This window comes from Protopterus annectens, chromosome 2.part1 (genome assembly GCF_019279795.1).
Source record: "Protopterus annectens isolate FY-2018-M chromosome 2.part1, PAN1.0, whole genome shotgun sequence".
NCBI classification, from domain to species: Eukaryota; Metazoa; Chordata; order Ceratodontiformes; family Protopteridae; genus Protopterus; species Protopterus annectens.
Window position 1 is genome coordinate 85,194,019 of NC_056729.1, and position 20,812 is coordinate 85,214,830.

At 37.9% G+C, this 20,812-nt stretch overlaps 2 protein-coding genes across 2 annotated transcripts in view; one reads left to right on the plus strand and one right to left on the minus strand.

The window, feature by feature from the left end:
* LRBA (LPS responsive beige-like anchor protein) overlaps positions 1 to 20,812 on the plus strand; it is a 4,045,850-nt gene that overhangs the window by 2,492,767 nt on the left and 1,532,271 nt on the right. Inside the window, exons 38-39 of the mRNA XM_044063433.1 lie at positions 4,850 to 4,999; positions 8,544 to 8,680. Coding sequence (XP_043919368.1) covers positions 4,850 to 4,999; positions 8,544 to 8,680 — 287 coding nt within the window. The remainder of the gene's footprint in view (positions 1 to 4,849; positions 5,000 to 8,543; positions 8,681 to 20,812) is intronic.
* MAB21L2 (mab-21 like 2) lies at positions 12,453 to 14,294 on the minus strand. Its single transcript, XM_044062040.1, has one exon. It carries the CDS (start codon positions 13,863 to 13,865, stop codon positions 12,786 to 12,788), a length of 1,080 nt encoding a protein of 359 aa, XP_043917975.1. The 5' UTR covers positions 13,866 to 14,294; the 3' UTR covers positions 12,453 to 12,785.

Genomic DNA, 20,812 nt, shown 5'->3' on the forward strand with positions numbered 1-20,812 from the left:
AGGGGGGGGGGCATGCTTTTTTCTTCTACCTGCCTCGTTCAGCCTTCTCTTGTACATAATGGTGGCTGTGCAAAACCCTTACAAACCTGAACTGGGCTTAGATGAATTGGATGTGTATGCCTGTATACACATAGTTAAGGACTTATTGTTAGAAGTTTTGCGGAGTACTTAATTAATCAGAACTTAAATGTAAATGATGCTTCAGACAGATGTGTGCATTTATTTTCTACATCTCTGGCCACTTTTTGCCAAGCTGGCAGTCACCATTAGCTTTTTCTCCATGATCCTGATTTAAATATACCATTATCTCTATTTTGAAAAAAAAAAATCATAGGGGTGCCAAATTATTCAGGTTAAATTTTACATCTGCAAGCTCTTCAGCCTGAGTAGTCTGTACTGATGCTGTGTTTCATAATCCCATTGCTGGCTCATGGTTCTTCAGATCTCCTGATTTAAGTCTGCAAGTTGGAATCCTTTCTCAGTTTGTTTTAAGGTGTACTCCTGCTGCAGGCTGGCAGCTACAAGTGTAAATATTCAACAGTGTATGGCAGGCATTATAGGGACATAGGACAGAGAGTTGAACAAACCCTAATTCCCCATCCAACTGGATAAATGTGTACATTGTTTTCAAGCATTGCCTCCTACAGATATTAAAATTGTGGTAGGCCTTGTCATATAAGGATGTATGTACTTGTTATTAATTGAGATCATTCTGGTCTCTGTAGTAAGAATTTTTCACATTGATGTTTAAAAAACTGAATGCAAAGACATTCCCGACTACAGTCATGTCGGTATGTGGCACTGGGTAGGTGGGGAGGCCGTAAAGCCACGGTGCTTTGTATTAAAATGTATTTTTCAGTAGCTTTCCATGTCTGCAGTTGCCTAGGTCTAAACCAACAGGTTATCCCAGTTTATCGATCAAATTTTTTGACGTTTATTTTTTCATTCATATTATCAAATGATAGTACTAGCTGTATTAAGTGCATGCCAAGTATACTTGAACTCCAGTGGCATTTTTTATTGTCTTTTCCTTTATCCGGTGGCCAGCATCTGAAGGGAAATAAAAGTACACCTTTTGGTATGGGAGTGGGGGAGGCCTTATTGGTTTATTTTTGTAGGGAGGTTGGAGTGGGTAAGGAACGACCGTCGGAAAGAGAAGCTGTAAAAGGTGTGCTGTGTTTTCTAATGCTGGTTTCCTACCAGGCGGAAATGAAGGTATTTTATACCAGGTAGTTTTCTGTATGACACAACTCTACCTGTTTTATATTGCTTACATTTAATTGATTCTTTATCTGTATGCAGGTGTCTTTATGTAGCTAATTATATTCCCAATCCGGAATCACATCTGAAAAAATGCGCAAAGTTACCTTCTGAGGCTGTGGTGAAATATGTAAAGAAAAATACTGCAGAGGAGAAGGGGTGCAACGTATAGTCGCTTATGTGATTGTAAGTGATTAGTGTTTTGTAGGTACCCCATGCCCTTTCGGTGCAATGTGATTTTTAAGGTTGGTTTGGGGGGTTTAGCGCCGGGCTCCGATTGCCTTATTTAATTAAGGGCTGTCTCTAAATGAGACTGTTTATTAGCCCTGATTTTCATTTTGTAGAAATGAACCACCAAGCAGGTTAAGCACACCTTCTCCAAAATATTATTAAAGACCAAGAAGTTTTCATTATTTGTGCGCTCTCCGCCCTTTTCTTGGACACGATCGCCCGCTGTGGCTCTGCTCCTTGCACTTGTATTGTATTTTAGGTATACCATCCTCTACTTCCTTAGGATCCATTCCTTCCCTCTCTAGTAAGAAGAACAGAGCAATTTATTCTAAAAAATAGTTTGTTTTCGACGCGTAATATGGGGCTAATTGTACCAGGCCGTGCGGATTTTTTTTTTACTTTTGAGTTTTCTTAAGAAAAAAGTGGAATTTACAGTAATTGTCCAGTTGAGATTTAAAAACTTTCTACAGACCTTCAGTTAATTTGCATATATTCATTAACAAGAATCGAGTGTCTAAAACGTTTTTGACTTGACTTATTTGGTAAATGTCTACATCCTTGCTGAAGCATTTGTGAGCTGGATTAACATCAGCAGGTTTGGAGTTTTCACGTTGCGACACCGGCAGAATTCTGCCCAGCGTAGTTTTAGAGTTTGATTTATGCAGGTCTTAAGTAATATTTGCGTCTAGGGGGCAAGTGGTTTTCTTAAGAAATGCTAAATACTTAATATGTATTTTGTTTGTTTATTTTTTTTTTAATTAAAACCCTTGTTATATTAACACACGCGTGTTTGTTTTCTTTGTAATTGTGTTAACTGCAGAAGTTAGTGTTTACAGCTCCCACAGTAGTATTAGGACTGTGTGGCACACACACACCCACCTACTTACCTCACTGTCAGAATACGCTTGCCCGCACTGACTGGAAGGCAGTCCCCTAACTATTTCCCAGACTTGACAGCTTGTGTCCTACTTCTGTGTAGCAGACCAACAAAGTTGTACCTGCACAAAATAATCCACGGTTTTGACGACTTTTGTCACCTAACAGTTCCTCTGAAGTGCGGAGCACAGCCTCCTCCTTCGCAAAACCTGTATAAAGAAGGCTGGCACTCGGGTTTTTAGATGTGCCCTTGTATATCTGATTTTTTTTTTTTTTTTTTTTAGATTTAAATCTCGTAACTACAAGAGGCATATCTCTCATAAAATGTAAACATATGCAAAGAGCAAAGATTTGTCTGGCAACCAACCTTCTCTGTTTTTTTTTTTTTTTTTACTTTTTTAAAGAAAAACGAGTTTTGTCTCTTGTTGCTTAATTCGTCAAGCTAACATTAAATTGGACTCATGTTAAACGCTAAGAAAAATTAGTAACGTGGAAAATGCGTGTGCCATTTTCACAAAGCGAATACTGTTGAACTGTACAAGTCCAACATTTGCAGAAACAGTCACTTGGAAACAAGGGAACGTACAAAATGTCACCATAGCTGTGAACACCTTCCATTCCAGTTGGCCACCTGTTGCTCTTTTGGTGTGACATCTGTGTCGGGGGCAAATGTCACGGTAGTTTAGGACATTAACTGTCTGCTTTTCATGTGTGTGTATATATATATATATATATATATATATATATATATATATATATATATATATATATATATACATATATATATATATATATATATATATATAATGTGTGTGTGTATATTTATTTCTAATCGATGTAAAGTGGGAAATAATTCGCATGTTTGGCAATAAGCAATTTATTTGAATTCTTTGTAAGTATGTTTGCAATGTAAAAAACTCAAGTTTACTTAAAAAAGGTCGCACTTTGGGCATCAGAAAATTGCAGTTATCTTAAGGCAGACTGCTTTAGCTTCCGTCAAAGCCTGTGTCATCCAAACAGTATTTGCAATGAAGAGAAAAGATGACTTCTGTGTTTGAAAGTAACCGAGTACAATAAATGAAGTTTATAAATTAGATGCACCATCTTCATTAAGTGGAGATACTATGGGTGAAATAATTTATCTGGAGTGTAGTCACTACAGGTAATTGTACCTGAAAAACACCTTCTCTTTCCATTTGTAGCCTGTGTTTTTATTGTTTTACCTTTTAACGGCTCCTGAATGCGTTTCTGTATTTTTTTAACCAACCGACATACCTCTCAACTGTCCAGATTTTCACATAATTTCCAGATTTTCGTCTAGTAGTTTTAGTTTGTTCCTCATAAAATGTTTTTTTTTTTTCTGGCAAATCACTGCGGACTGAAGTCACTAAATAATGACATACACTTGATTTTCAGACTTCATATCTTTCAGAAAATGCATGCTAAAACAAATCCTGTTATTCTATCAACTTTCTAAGTTTATAAGAACAATATTTAAAATAGTTCCCTATTTTTGGGCCTTGTCCCCACATTATTTTAGACTTCTTCCAGATTAATTGTGCTAAGAGGTTGAGCGGCATGCCTACCAAATATATATTTAAATATGTTCACATTAGACGCGATAAAGGAATCCAAATAAGAAGGGGCGGGTGGCCGTGATCACCTTATTTAATAACAGCTTTGCTGACCGTGCTGCTTAGCTTTGCAGTTTTCACACATTCCAGAACAAATGTCATAACCTGTAGTGTTTGTAGACATCTGTCCGGCTTAATGTTAACGTTTCATTTAAAAAATGTTGGTGCATTATTCTTAAGATTAAACCTGTACTTTGTTTATAAGTAAAACAAACTAACAGATGGAAGTGTCAGAGTAAGGAGCATGATTGTCTTACGATCTAGCAGTTTCAAACGCTGGAGGCTTCTTGTATCTGACTGGTCACTACATGTGTACGTTTGTCAGTAAAACTGTCCATTTGTTTGTAACGTGCATAAGATTTTAAAAGAGCACTGTTTTGGAATGTATATGTACATATTGTGTGTGCGCGTATACGTACGTACCTGCATATTTGTTTTACTGGGAAATGGCTATGCTGAGTGAAAAAACTACGTTTTGGAAATGAAATCCCTGCTATTTATATGGCGAAAAGTGAAATCAAGTTTAAAACTCACACTGTAGTGGTTTAAATCTATTCACGTTTTCCAAAAAAAATACAACTGTTGGGGGAAGGATGATTAAAATAATCCAAAATGAATGTTTTTGTTCAGAATGGTCTAAAAATGTGACTTGAGCTGCAGAATGATTTGGTCCGGGACCTTTTTAATGGATTACTGTTTGGACCTGCTGTGGAACGTGCTACATCATTTATGAGGAAACAGTTGTCAGCAGCTTGAGAGAGATGTCTTATAAATACTTATTCTGAGCTAGTCATTGTTATCACCGGTATCATTAGTTTTAGCAGATTATAGTCTTGTTTATATTTCAGCTGTCGAAGAAGACGTTTTGGGTAAAGGGCAACAGGCGATCAGAACCCATGCTCTGGGCAACCAGAACTCGGAAAGTGAGCTCCTACTTCAGGAGGGAGATGAGGATGCCCTGTCAATGAAGGAAGAGAAGGACACCGACAGTGTTGCTGGTAAATTTTGCTACAAACTGGCAGTGTTTTTATGTCTTTCCCATATTATCCCGTTTCGCCTGTGTATGTGTTTACTTTGTCTTTCTTTTTAGTTTAGCTGTAACTTAGTCTGCCCTTGTTTTATCACACATGGGGTATGCCCATGAAATTTAAGATTCAATTATATATGGCGACATGGAAATGTTGTCTTGCTAAATCCACGCAAAAATGCTTATCCATGCCTTGTGTTGCCTTTTTATATTGTACACAAGCGAACTAGATTTATGTGGTTCCAGGAGACTGTGGGTGGTTTATTAAATCGTATACTAGCTGTACTCGCACGACACTTTCTTATTCTTTATGCTGCTTGACAGTACGTGGTTTTGGGTAGAAGGAGAGAGAGCATTTACCTCTGCCTTACCCTCAACATATTTGTGCATGCACTGTTGTGTTGACGTGCATTCTGCAGAAGTAGCATTTTTAGTTTCGTCAGACAAAGTAATAGGAGTTGCTTGCTTGCTGCAGATCAGCACCGGTTCCACACTTACACAAATAATGTTATTGCTTTACTTCCTGCACCAAATTACCCACGGTTATGCAGAGAAGCTGTGAGTTTTACATTAAGTACCGTGTTAATATTTCATAAGTGCCTTTAGTGGGTGACTTGGCCGTAGAGGAGGTTCGAGAATACGTCCCTATTGTACCACACCTCTTATTATCGTATATGTAGCAGCAATTGAAAATTAAATGCATGTACTGTCCATTCACTTTTAAGTAAACCAGGTTCATTTAGTATGTATACCATGTTCAAACAAGTTTTAACCAAGAGTTGATTATTTTAGTTCGTGAAAAGCTGATCATGACTCGCTCAAAATATAGCTCTCTAAAATATGTTATACGAAGATGCCCCATTTTGTAGTAAATGCCACGGACATAGTTTTCTCTTTAGAAATCAGGATGATCTCCCAGCTATCGCTGTGGTAGTCCCAGTGCTTCCCTGGAAAGGCCGGGTGTGTGCCTGTCTCATACAGTCTTAAGTAATATTGTGGAATCCTTCCTCACTCACCATTAGAACCCAAAGTTCGCAAAACAAAAAATGCGCGGTCTGAAAAAGCATTAATTTCCCTTACCCACTTGACATATCCCTTTCTCATTATTATATAGAGCTTTCCTGGGTATTGGAAGGGACCATACAACCTGATTTTTAATCTATAATTTGTATTTAGTTTTTTTGAATAATTTGTGCGCACGTTATTCCATTTTACAGTCCAAGATGAAATCCGTGACGATCTGATCCCAGCAATTATCGGCCATTGTGGTTTCTAAAAAAAACAGTTATTGCTTAGATTTTTTAAAATCCAAAACCTACCTGAGAACATCTGTCAGATTTGCAAAACCTTTGCCTGAAGACGATCCAAGAAAGGAGTTGCTTAAAATGTCTGGAATTTTTATTTTTATTTATTTTATTTTTTAGTTATTTTTTAGTTCTAGTAGACTTTAATAATTATTAAAATATCAGTTGCATGCATTGTCTTACCTTTTATGTAAACTCTAAAAGATGTTTAACTGGACTTGAACATTTGTGGCATTTTACAATAGTAATTCACTCATTTTGCTACTGTTTTTCTTTTGAGTACAAAGGTGACTTTGGGGGTAAACACTGGTTTCTTAAAATGCATAAGGCTGCAGTTTAAGATAAAATGTACATAAAATAAAAACGTGTTTAAAATTGAAGGTGGTAAATACATGGTATACAACAGGAATCGCCTTGCGTTGTATTCTGTCTTGTTTTTCTCTTAATTGCAGCGTTCTGATTTCCCGTGCATCCATCCATATTACATTTGCATTGTACAGAAGGTGAAAGGGGAGTTTAATTTTATAATCCTTACAGTGTCAATCGGATTAGAGAGTAATCCTCGCTAATAAAGTGCTGTGGGTTAGAAATGAAGTGCAAATTGTCAGGGGTCTCTTGCAGGACCTCCTATGCCCCAGTTCCTCCAGCTGCCTGCTCGGGCTGTAATTGAATGTCGGAGAGTGATTGAAAAAATGTTATTTCTCTTCTGAATTACATGCTAATGCACACGGGGCAAAGGGAGACAGCAAAAGAACACAGAAATGCTTATTTCATTCATTTGTGTGAGTGAGCTTGGGGAAATCAAGGCAATGCTGTAGCTATCTGCTGCCCGTCTGCGAACACAATATATTTGTATAGGGAATAGAGGGCGATGCATGCTAGAATATGAGCTGAGCATCCCTTTCTTTGTCATCCTGGCACGCATTAAGATTGATGAGAGATTAAACAGTAGCACCCTCCTGACAATGGCTGGAAATGACAATTCATTTGAACATTTTGGCATCTAGTCACCTATTGATTACCTGGACACGTGCTTTCCTTTTTGTCTGTCTGTCTTTTTGTCAGTAGACTTGCTGCTGACATTAAATGTTATTGCACAGAAGCAGAAAACTTGTTTGAGTTCAAGTGAAAATCCCTCCATTCCTTCTGCCTTCCTAAATTAAAGATCCAAGGTGACTTGACCAATAAATTGATTAAATGAAGTTATGGTGCTTGTTGACATTTTGGTAGCCTTCACAAATGCCATAGTTTCCAAACATAAAGTGCTTGAATAATCTAGTAATGCCGTTAAATGTGACTCCTTTATCGCTGGATGCATGTACCTGCCACAGCAAAAGTGCCATAGGGGCAGGCTTGTGCAAAAATAACATTTCCTTCCCTCAGCTGGAACTGAGCTATCTATGTTCACGTAGTGAGTCACCTTATGCACTGGCTCCATTGTCCTGCATAATGTTTTAGAGAACACGGGTTTTCATTGTGGTTTGTTTTCATTTCTGCCAACCATCAGCCCTTGAAAGATATTAAATCATTATTCTAATAAAAATGCACCCAGCTGGAAAGGAAGGCTGCAGCTGTTGGCTTCTGTAATCCCCCAGACAATGCTAATAATAAGTGGAGACTCTGATTATTGTTAAAATATAGCAAAAATTGCACTTTATTTGATGAGAACTCGGGTAGCTTATCCAAGTATGTTTGTCTTTTGCAGAAATTGCATTATGTTGCATTCAGTTTTTTTAGTTCAATAAAATAGAAGTGAATATTGGTAAGTCAGTGGACATGACAAGTGGGACAATAGAAGTATTGTAAAATTGTCAGTGGATGCCTCTGTCTCTACAGACACATGACTTGTGTGTGTCTTTATAATGCTCGTGCATACATACACGCAGTTTTTACCTGTTACTAGTATCTGAACACAAAATGCCATGTGGGATGAAGAAGTGTATAACGTGTACAAGTGCAATTATTTCTGAGATGAATAGGGAATGTGTCATAAAATAAGCAAGAGGAGCACACATTCATTTTATGTGCTATATTACCGAATTTCCTGAGAAAGCCAAAGGAACAGTATGAAGTGGGTGAAACGGGAATCTAATATCTGAACCAAATGTGGTAAAGGTTTTCTGTTTGTGTATGTGGTGTTTGTTGTACCTTTGCCTTAGTCTTTGAAATGGCTAACTTACCAGATGTATTCTCCCTGTCTTTATGTACCAGCTCCTGTGAGCTTCAGCTCACCAGCACAGCTTGTGTCTCCAGCAGTTGTAGTGAAAGGGACTTTATCCATCACATCCACAGAGCTCTACTTTGAAGTGGATGAAGAGGATCTCAGCTTCAAGAAGACTGACCCCAAGGTAGGACAGGAGATTGGATCTACACATAGTTGTGAAAAACTGAGCAATTTTCTGCTTTTATTTTTAAACTTGACTGTATCATGCATTGTGTTTTGATGAAGCAAACTGCAGGGGTCCAAAGAACAAAGCAGAGCCACTGGTTACATTTGTAGGTCAGCTGACAGGGAGTCTGGCCTATACTTGTTAATTGTGCAAAGCAGGGAATGTATGTACTTTTATTTCCTGTCTTAAGCTTGTAATAGAATGTGTGTTTTGAGGACAGAACTGTGGGGATCCAAAGAACAAAGCATTGCCACTCATGACATTTGTTGACCTGCTCCTCCAAAAATGTATCCTGCATTATGCTTAGGTCATTCATCTTTGTAAGTGAACCTAACCACTTTTTAAGAAATGTTTCCTATGAATTTTTCAGAAAATTTAGAGCTGTTGTCTTATTGCAGGGAGTGTATAGCAAACTGATATGTTGATATACACCATTTAGTTTTCTTTTTAGTATCCTTGTTTATTCCCTGTGCTACTAAATATACTTTGCTTATGAAAAAAAGTGTGCTTGTTTTTAAACAGTCGGTGTGTTAATGCTGCTTTCCTTGACATGGTCATACAGCACTGCTCTAGTATCAAATTTCTTACCCTGGCAGTAGAATGTGATGTCATACTCGGTGATTGTAATAGATTTAGAGCATGGTTTTAACGGCCTCTAGAAATGGCCCATAGAAGAACTGTAAGTAACAAATATGCCATTTCGAATTTCTTTAGCAAAAACTGAGAAGGAAACAATCTAGGCTATAAACTAAAATACATTACAATACATTAATAATGATCATTATTATATGTCAGAATTTTCTTTGACGTGACAGTGTTTTTTAAGCATTGCTGGAATTTGAAACAGACTGTTGTCATTTCATTGTTTCTGAGCAAGGTATATGAGTTATAACTGTCTGCATCTCATTTCCTTTAAAACAAGCCAGCAGAGTTAAGGAGTTTAAAAGAAAAATACTTCAGTTACATACACACAACTATTTTTCTCTGTATCAGAATACCTCCGTTTGTTATTCTGTGATCACTGAGTTTGTAATTAAATCGTTTCTTCTACATTGGATTGTTAGTAGACTGCAAATTGATTGCCCCGCACATCCAAATCCTGGGCTATTAATTATTTTTTAGGACCATGCTTTTTTAGCATTCCTGTTGGTGTCCCAGTATTTTTTGAGTCACGGGAACATGAATAATGGTAGTTAAGAAAGCATAGTAACTGCCTTCCCTCTTTCGTTTAGTTTTGGGGCTAGTGACTGATGATCTGTCTCCTTCTTCGTTGAAAATATTAATGGAATATTATTTACAACAAGCAAACTATTTGTCTTGTTTATTTATTGCCATGTGTGTCATGCTCACTTTGAGACTTGTGACATGCCCATTCTACACTAAACATATTTAAAGATTATTTGTAGGAAATCAGCCGTGTTAGTCTTCTCTGGTTAGCTTACTTTTATTTTCACAATTAAGAAGGCACCTTGAGATTAACTTGGCTACAGTATCAAAGATATGCGTTGCTTATTTATTTTTGGAACATAACAGTGATGCAGCTCCAAGACAGTAGCCATGTTTGACTTTGTAGCCTTCACTCCAGCTTTAAACAGTATAAATCAGAGAAGTAAAACATAATAATGCGGTGCTGGTAACTCTGAAAGATTCTGTAGCATTTCTTTTTATACCATAGTTCAGTTTAAGACTATATCAACTGGTTGGGATAGAGCTGCAGTTATATTAAAATGTGAACAATTACAGACATCCTAATTCTTTGCTCCATCAGTTGTAAAGCAGTTTTCCAAATAATTATTAGAATTCTTATGAAATCTGTATGTAAACGTGACAGCTTCTGTTTGGAAGTTGATCAAAGTTTCATAATGCGAATATACTAATGCTAGGTATTTAGCTGTGTTTTTTTATAAGTCATGGACAGCTTACACGATCTTTCTAAAGTGAGACTTTTTGACACGAATCTAGAATTCTTGTAATATCTTAGTTCTTTAAAAAGTCAGACATTTTAATGTGCATGTAAAACTCTGTAATATCATAGGTACTTTTCATTAGTTTTATGTTTGAATTGACCAGCCATCCGACATAAAAATGAACTCAGTAAGAGATTACCCATCTATAACCTGAAATGACGATATGATCTATGGGGCACAATGTTGGGGGTTGATACTGGTCCAGGTACCGTAACACCATTCTCCTGTAACCAGCTGACCTCTAATTCATCTTGCCTTTTTGAGAGGCAAGGCTGAACCTTATGTTGGCTGGTGGTTACAACGTACACAGTACAGCTGTTAGTTTAATTTGCTCTCTATAACAGCGGATATGACAAATAAAACAGTTTCAGGTCCTTAGTACTTTGTTACACTTTGAGCTATGCAAGAAAAGAGGCATTGCTGGAAATGTGGCAGCCTTTTCTAGGCTGAGAGTGACATAACCTCTTAAGCAGAAGAACTCAGAATACTTAAAACGACGAATCAAAACAAAATGAAATAAAACATAGTTTTTTTTCCCCCAAGAAGGATAGGCCTTGTTCTGTAACTTCTTTATAGCCCAAATTATTGTGGAATATCTCAAAAGGCCTGGGACTCGGGCTGTGTGTTTTAAGGACCATCTTTTATGCTTTCATCCTCATGTTGTTTGAATAATACGCTATAGCAGCTATTGTACATTTCACCCCACAGTATCAGTTTTAACAAGTCCCCCGTACTTTTCCTTTATCGCTGCCCGATCTGCACCCTACTGTCATGGACTGCCCACGTCTGGGAATGTCGTTCATTATCCCGGTCTCTCTGGAGAAGATCGTGGGTTATTACCCCGGCCTCTGGGAGAAGATCGTGTGTTATTACCCTGATCTGTGTGGAGAAGATCGTGCATCGCCGTTACCCCGGCGACTTTGGAGTAACATGATAAGGGAAATGTTTGCCGTATTTCTTTGAGCCAGTTCTTGTTTCTGCTTAATGCGTTTCACTTTTGAGCTCCGCATTTGCAGCAAAATGTCTTTCTTTGTACTGAAATTACCACTTTCCTAGTCTGTGAAGATAGTAAGAATGTGAGGGCTACTGCATTGCCCAAGTGGAGCCTTTATTAGATTATTTTAATAACATCCTCTCTCTTTTTGCATAAGGGTGTATGTAAGGCAGACTTACTTTCACTAGAGTGCTGTTTTTCCCTCCCTCGGGCACCTCATAAAAACATTAGTTTACTCTGGTAATATCTGTACTAATAGTTGCATCGTGGATTTGTGCCAAACTTGAGACTTCATTTAAAAAAAAATAGCGGTTTGGACCACATTTGGAGAGAAGTATTCATTTAAAATGTAGCGTGGGGTTGCGGGGAAAACAGTATAAGGCTATGACCACAAAACAGAATTTTATGGCCACAACTCTTGTCTTTTATTATTTTCGTGCGTTTAAACTTTCTAAATAAAGCAGAGTATGAACATAAAACTGTTAACAAACAGCGATGTCTCAAAAATAGAACTGGACAAAATGAAATTAGGGTCTTGCCGACGCCTGTAGTTTTTGTCAAACAAACCTAGTCCTCATCAGTATTTTAACAAACACCGAATTCTCAGTTATCTTATAAATTCACATTTCTACACGGCAAAATGGGAAATACAATAATAATAATAACAACCCAGATTACTCTGTGGCCTTCTAATTTGCTAAAACAAATGCAGTAAGTAGGTCTGGATTACCTTATTCATACTTTAAAAATAAGTTCACAGAATGCAATGTAAATGCAAATGATTTATTACTTGTTCAACAAATCAATTTTCTGGGCACATTTTAAGTTGGCACTGAAATACATTTAACATCAGTAAGGTTTTTAGAGAATATTTTGTATATATAATTAAATATTTGTTCACTTGGTGACAACATTCAACAAAAAAGACTACATTTAGTCGGAAATGTACCTTGGGTTTCATTCCTTAAGTCCGATTGCTCCTTTAAAAAAAAACAAAGTTTTGAAGTTCACATTGCTTGGAAGAAAGATCACTCGTATAAATGTGCAATGAAGTGATCAATGCAAAAGTTCTAAGTTCAAGTTTTGTCAGATGTGACAGTCCCTATAATTTGTCCAAACTTTTGGGGTTGGTGAGGATTTCTCGCGCCAGTCTCCAGGTCTGTTTGGCCGCACTCTCCAGGGCTGAGTGGGGCTTGCCTTGGAAAAGGTCCAAATTGGGCAGGAAGTAATGTGGACAGCGGCGACACTGTAAGCAGGAGATGAGCTGCAGAAGAATGCCGTTTAGCCTGTCTCCTAGGCAGGACTCGTCCCAGTCTGTTTCCCTTGGGTGCTTCTCACACTCGTACAGTAGCAATGTTTTCATGTGATAATTATTGAGGGGCTGCCCCGGCAACTCCAGGTGACGGTCCCGCAAAGTCTTGAGGATGGAGAGGCATTTGTTTCGGCAGCCTCCCAGTAGTAGCCTGTTTTCGGCCTCAGCAAACTGCAGCACCCAGGCATCGCTTTCAGCAGAGCTTTGTTTGCCCATCAGAGAGTAACACTCCTTGGATAGGAGGTTGAAACCTTCTGCTTTTACTTCAGCCACCCGGTTGGGTCCTGGCCACGGGATGTGGGGCATGGGCCACTGTGCGGCACTCCGGGGCCAGATACCAGTGCATTTAAATGCAGGAGTGATTTGGACCACATACCTCTCTCTGATACGCAGTTTCACTTCGCTGGTGTCTGCAATCATCTTCACAACGTCTCTGTAACTGCATTTGTCTACGGCCTGGGCCACTAAAGTTTGAAATCTGGACCTGATCTTGCGGGCAGAAAGGTACCCAGATGCAGTGATGAATTCCACCCACAGGGACATGCTTCTCTTTCGGCCGTCACTAAGCTTTAGGACTGCACAACCGGGCAAAGAACCGTCATCGACAAAGTTGAAGACGCCCATTTGATTGAGATACAGAACTACTTCAAATTCTGTGGGTGAAATAACGTCCAAGCCCTCGTATCTTGCATCGATCTCGCTCAAAGAACTGATGAACCGGGGCTCTTGTACTTCCACTTCTTTGAGAACATCTGCAACTACCTTACACACTTCCCTGATAGTCTTGGCTATGGCCGCTTTTCTGGCCTGGCATCTTTCATTGTAATATTTGTTAAGCTGGTACACCAGCTTGGCCTGAGCCGCGATCATGTTGGGGCACAGGTCCAGGCTGTACACCGGTGACTCGCAGTACGTTGACGGCTCCAATGCTTACCGGTGCGGTAAGCCGCTGCCACTTTCAAGTGAAATCACTCTGGCGCTTTGCTGAAACTGTGTATTCCAGACCGGTACCAGCTTTTGAAGTTTTGTGGGTACTGGAGGCAAGTTTAGTCCATGTGTGGCAACCTTGTGAAAGTGTAGTTCAGTTGAAAATAAGTTGCTGTTTATATTTGCTTTTGATAAATGAGTGCTATTGTGATTTTTTTCAGTCTTTGTTGCCCTGTTTACATGCTGCAAAGTTGCGCAGCCCTCTGCCCAGGAAACCTCATGTCTACTGCTGAGCTTGATTACTACTGCAACACCCCCTCCTCCCGTACGGCTCTTATTCTTGTCTCAAGGCTTGGACTTTCTCGCGCAGGGCGCCGCCACAAGAGTACTTTATGAATGGCCCCTCCAGTCTCGCGCACCGGGGGTGGGGCTCCACATCATCCACTCGCAGCTCAAGCTGTCAGTTGGAACAGCCAATAAGGAAGCCACTGTGGGTATCATGGGGCATTGTTTTGTATACTTGCTGCTGGAAAGGAGCAGGCAATAATTCTGGAAAGGTGGGAGAAGGCATTCTCCTTCAGATAGTGTAGCTTCATGCCAATGGGGGCACAGTCAGCTTAAACGGCGTTTTGACCTCTTTTTTTTCATCTTTGACTCCGTGATTTTAATGTGTTGGGGAAGATTGGAGAACTACTACAGTGATTAGACACATGCTACTTAAGACCACCAGAAAAAAAAATCAGGCTATCCATATGTGTTCAGTTTAGTCTGCCTTGTTAGCTGATCCGACAGTATACACTAATTTTTATCCATGTTCCCATTAAATTTCCGATTTATGATTTACCTATTCAGCTTGTACCCCTCTCCACTTTTAAGTCGGCTTTCTAGCATTTTTTTAAAGATCGTAAATCTATTTGACGGTCCTAGCTAGTATGCCACCACAATGCACGTTTTTTTCCCTCCTGACTTTCTAGTCATTAACTTCGATTAGCATCCTTGCTCGTAAAGGGTCCTCGGTTATTTTTTTCTTGTGATGGGAGTGGTAGTGGATACTTTGGTATTGTAGTATATACAATGTCAAGCGACGCTCATTACTGATTATTTTATGTGCTGACTTATGTTACTTGAGTTCCTTTTAATGTCAAATATGTTGACAAAAGTCTTCCAATATTAATTGCTAGAACCGGGTATATTTTATTATTATTTTTTTTTCCAATCAGAAATGACTCCCGATGTGGTGACAGGAACGTGCTTAGACGTGGTAGTTTTTTAAGCCTCAAAGTAGGATTAAGGAAACTGTTGTTATTACATGAATGAAACCTGGAGAGGATGTGCCAGCAAATTCTGAATTAAAACCAGAGTGTTAATAACACAGATGTGTGGGAGCATAGTTTTTAGTCTGCTGGACACCCCCCCCCCCCACCATACACACGGGCAGTTTCACTGTGGGTCACCTCTTTAGCTGCTTCCAGGCGGTCCTTTAACGAATCAGTCAGATATGCATAAAGTAGAAGTCTGGTCAGAATTTATATTATTAAGTACATATTTTGTTTTGAAAGCTGATCGATTCGCATCTAGTTTGTGGTTCAGAAACTAATCTGTAAAGACAAACTTCTGAATTATGCTTTCAGTCTTCTAGTGGTCTTGATGCAAAGATCGTATTTGCAAATTATCTAATTCTGCGTTCTTTGATGAAACCTTTAATGCATCTGGTAGCTAATGTTGGCTTGCATATTTAGGCTTATATCAGAAGTTGACCTTTCATTGCATCGAAACTGCTTTTGATTTGAAGAGCATGTCCCACATAGAGTGACACTTGAGCACATTACCAAGATTTGTCTGCTTGTCCTTACAAACACGTTTAAGGCGCTTTCCCAAGGAATGATGGCATTTAGAAAATTTAGCAGCAAGGAGTATAGAACATGCCATCATGATTTGTCTGAGGATGCCAGTACGCGGTTTGTGGATTTTGGGGTACTGCTTGATTTAAGGTGCGTCTGCATTGCGCTGTTAAGCAATCTTTATTTTCAGAAGGATTTCTTCATTTTTGAGTCCGCTGAAAACAGGTTTATATACAAGGACAGTTTCTTGTTTATGCAGGGTGGTAGTGCCACTGCTGGATGTTATTTTTATTTTCTTGTATTTTATTTTGCTGTATAGTGATAGGCATATCTAATTTGTAAACTAGGGCAAACTCCAGCTGAGAATTTAAACGTTAGTTAATTTTCAGTATAATTCGTTATTTCTGTAAAGTACGTCGTACTTGTACATTTACAGACAAAATGTGATTTAAACTATTCTGGTTGATAACGATCCAGTTACTCTAATAAAAACATTTTATTGAATGGAAACTAAGCAGGGTGAAAACTATAGTGCGTGATAAACCAGAGCAGTATGTTAGGGGATTAGAATGAAGTGTATTTATGTAGCATAAAACAAGCGTTTGAAACAGTTTTGAAGGAATGTCACATCCCCCGAATAAAACGACTAAATGGTGAATTTTAAAGTAGGGCTTCTGTCCCCACTAGATAGGAGCAGTGAGACAAGTCAATTCCGAAGCAGTGCTGCTCGTTCATAGGTAAGTACTAGGCTATCTGCCCAAGGGCATTTATAAGCCTAGCCAGAATGTGTTGGCTTTCGCCACCCCCTTAGATTAGTTCCCTGTGCCACTGTCCAGCAGAGCCACTGCAGTGATCCCCGGGGTGATGTGATCGCGGTTTCTTTTTAGTGTTGTGGGACAAAGTTTGTACCCCCACACAGGTATATACTTATGTAATTATTCACTCATCACATCTGTAGCTCGGCGTGTAATTCATTTAGAAGCTGTTATGCAAATGACAAACACCACAACCAGGTTCAGGGGGGCACTTTTAAATTAGGATCCAACAACCAGACAGATCAGTGCAGAGTAAGGGCGAGGTACAAGAAGGCATACCTCTTAACTGTCCGTATTTTCGTAGAATGTCCAGATTTTTGATAGTTTTGGTCAGTTCATCATAAAATATGTGGTTTTCTGGCAAATCATTGAGTATTGAATTCACTAAATAACGAGAGACGTTTAAACTTTAGACTTCGATCCTTCAGAAAATGTATGCTCAAACAAAACCTATTATTGTAGCAACTTTGTAAGTTTATAAGAGCAATATTTAAAGAATATCCGTTTTGTGGGTTTTTGTCTCCCCCATTATTTTTGGCTTTGGCCGGATTTTTCACACTAAGAATTTGAGAGATATGACGGGAGGTTTGTAAAACGGTAGGGCTTTAATTTTTGTACAGTTAGTAGGTGGTAGGAATTGCCGTTTGTAAAGCATTCTTTTACTAATTGGCGAAGTGAACAGATAATCAGTGCTATTTTCTAGCACTACTTTTGTGTGTGTGTATATATAATGTGTGTGTATCTCGATATATATGCAAAATGCAGACGTTCGCGTGCACCCTCACCTCTCTCGCTATGTGTGTGTCGATATATATATATATATATATATATATATATATATATATATATATATATATATATACACACACACATACGCGCACACGTCCATCTGTCCATGCGCTCGAGGTACAGCACGATCCAGTTCAGAAGTCAGAGTATACTTAGCTGTAGTGGATAACTGGCATCCTTATTTTTTTTCTTCTTTCGGTGTTTTGATTTCACCGCAGTTATATTTCATCATATATTTATAGACTGCCCAGTTTTAGCAGGTGCATTCAAAGAGGAAACATTGCAACATCTTCTGACTCTACACACTGACAAGTTATTTTAAATGGAAATAAGCGTTTCACGTTTAAGGAAAGCGGAACTTTTTTTTTTTTTTTACCCTAAGGCCTTTCACACACTTCACACGTGTGTGCGTTTATGTTTTATATATATATATATATATATATATATATATATATATATATATATATATATATATATACAAACATACGTGCGTTTCAGTGCAAGTATTTCATATTTATGCGCATATGTGCATGTATGTCAGGGTGTACCTATACATACATATATGCACACATCTGTATGTATGAGTTTTTACACAGACATAAGTTGCATAAAAACTACGCACAATGTCTGTGTTAACTATATAATGGGCATCCTCATTTATGTTGCTGTCTGTTATAATTGGTGCAGGGATTTCAGATGACAGGCCATATGTCCTAGATGGGAATGCAGCTGCAGGAACACTCCATGTGTAGTACGAGAGTATGCTGTCATTCTTGTTTGTGAGGATGTTTGATCACATTGATAATTATTGTGAGAAAATGGGTCACCATCTATAAAAGTCTCTCATACGACTGCACACACAACCTTTTGTTATCCTCTCTGGTCCTCTTCCCCTAACATTCACAGGATTGTGCTCTTTCATCTGTCACATTAATTTAGAAATGTTCTTGAAAGCACTTTCCACAGATATGGTTGTTAAGACAACAACACACCTAATAACAGCACACCTCTTGCATTTAGCTATGTGCTGCTTACATAAAAATATCCTTTTCAACTGAATTTGTGTCTGCAAAGCTATTTAAATTTTATTTAAATTTTAATTACGCCATTTACTCATTAAAGTAGCAAATCCAAAATGAATGCATTTCACAGAAGATTTTAGGCTACAGTTTGTGATATTTATATTTTGAGCTTTCATTCTTAAACTGGTATCTTAATTTCTGCTGACAGATATTTATTATTGCAACATTGCCTATACAATGGTTAAGTTTTATGCAGCGTTTCATATATTTATGTGTAGAGATAAAGAAAGAATAGGATACTGGAAAACTGCAGCTTTGAAGGGATTTGTATTATAGTGCTTTTCCTTGTGTTTGAAGAGTTGGAGTTCTTTCATTTTGATATACTGTCTGTCCTGGTTTTTAAAATGTAGGGTGTTTTTTTGTAATTTGAGTTTCATTACTAGATTCAAATTTTGCATATTCTGGAATACGTGGCATTTCTATGCACTTAATTCAGATGGTATGATTTTTTTTTAATTCTGAGCCACTGTTACCATTTTTCCTCATGTGTGTGGGAGATAGTATTAGTGTTTTCTAGTGAGCTGTTTTACTAATCAGCATTAGCTCTAAGATCTGAATGCCTTGGCAAACAAACTTAAATGAGACAGAAAGTAAAGCAGCATGCAGATATCCATACAAAGCATGGATTAACAAATGTGGTAGTCTAAAAAGAAATGTGAACATACAGTTTGTTGACTTTTAATCAAACTGGAAATAAGTTTCACTTGTAGGAGTACCGAAAAGGTGCCCTAGAAATATTTAGAGAATCCTCCATCCTTAACATTATTGCTTTCAAGTTTTAGACTGGAAACTTAGAAAGCCGCTGTTTGAGTGTATGTGCCATCGTTGCATGTTGTGATAGTGAGGTCTGTTTGTCCTATGAATAAGTAAACTGTCAGCAGATCATTTTCAGGAATAACTAGGGCAAAGACACCTACAGAAAAATAAATAAATGCAAGTATTTGAGCAGTAGTTAAACAAATAAGATTGAAAATGAACTCGGTATTTTTTTTATTTAGTAGTACACTATCATGAAAAAATAAAACTGAAGTTCATGATAGTGCACTGTTAAACTGCAGAATTAAGTAAATCATCAGAAAAAAAATGCTCACTGTAAAGTTTGGACAAATGATTCCACTTCCCGTTGCTGAGGTCTGTCCCTTTGCAGAAATTCCAATATGTTTCACTCTGCAGAGATGGTCAAAATGTTTTAGAAGTGGAGCCATGGGAGGAGGATGTTGATTGTGTTTTGTTATTGGATATTTGATCCAAGCAAAGAGTTTGGCTATGTATCCTATATTTAAATTCATTAAAGTGGTAACAAAGCCATTATTGATCATACAGTTTCCTACTGTGCTGCAGATATCCATCTTGGCTTAAACACAGTAGACTATAGTAGATCTTTAACTTGTTGTGCATGCTTATCGAAGTATCACCTTCATTGCTGAAGCCTGAAAAACCTGCTGTAAAACGGCTACGTTTATTTATGTATTTTTACTATGTGAGGCACTGTAATCACACAATGAAATTATTTTTTTTCTAATGACAGTACTTTATTTTTTTCAAGGTATTTAGCATATTCTGCTGCTGGTTACATGATTATATATACAATATGTATGCATATATGCGTGTGTGTATGCACACATGTATATAGTTTATATTTGTATATGTGACGTGTGTTTATATCTGTACATGATTGTGTGTATTTCACACAGAGTTGTATTAATAGATTATCAGTCGAAATTATCAATGCAGTGCTATGCAGTGTGTGGTAAGTCCCCACTGTAACATAAAGCAAATAACTTGAGAACCATTGTTCAATTTTCACAGTGGTGCAATAAAGCAGAATTCAACAGTTAATTTAAGGTTTTTAAAAAGTAAACATTTCAGTGTGTTCATTAAAAAAATTCTAGAAGGTAACATTTTTTTCCTTGGAGTCATTTATTCATTCTGTGATAATTTTAAAGGTTTTTATTAGTATATTTGCAGTTACAATTTGACAGGCGTGAAGCCAGGGAGGGGAGGTAGCAGACAATAAAGCTGTAAGCATACAGGGAAAACTGCTTCAATGCATCATCAGGCTGATATTTTGATCAGAAAATTAAACTGTGTTTCACTGTAGCCTATGCTGTGTTACACCCATTTACTAATTCTTGAGTTATCCTGTTCTGAAGCTCAAGTATTTTTATAAACTATACTGTTTCCTAAATGTATACACTTGTATGTAAAGAAACATGAGCTTCCTGTTAGTTGAAACCGTTTTAAGACTTACTGCTGTGGCCATCGCAAGATAAGGATGCTGGGCATTGCATTCTTTACTTTAAGACTGCTTATATTCCACATTATCCATTATTTCTCCTGTTGTTAACCTATCACTTACTTTA

Excerpts from the sequence above, each read along its gene's own strand:
- MAB21L2 (XM_044062040.1), bottom strand. The coding sequence starts at position 13,865 with ATGATCGCGGCTCAGGCCAAGCTGGTGTACCAGCTTAACAAATATTAC.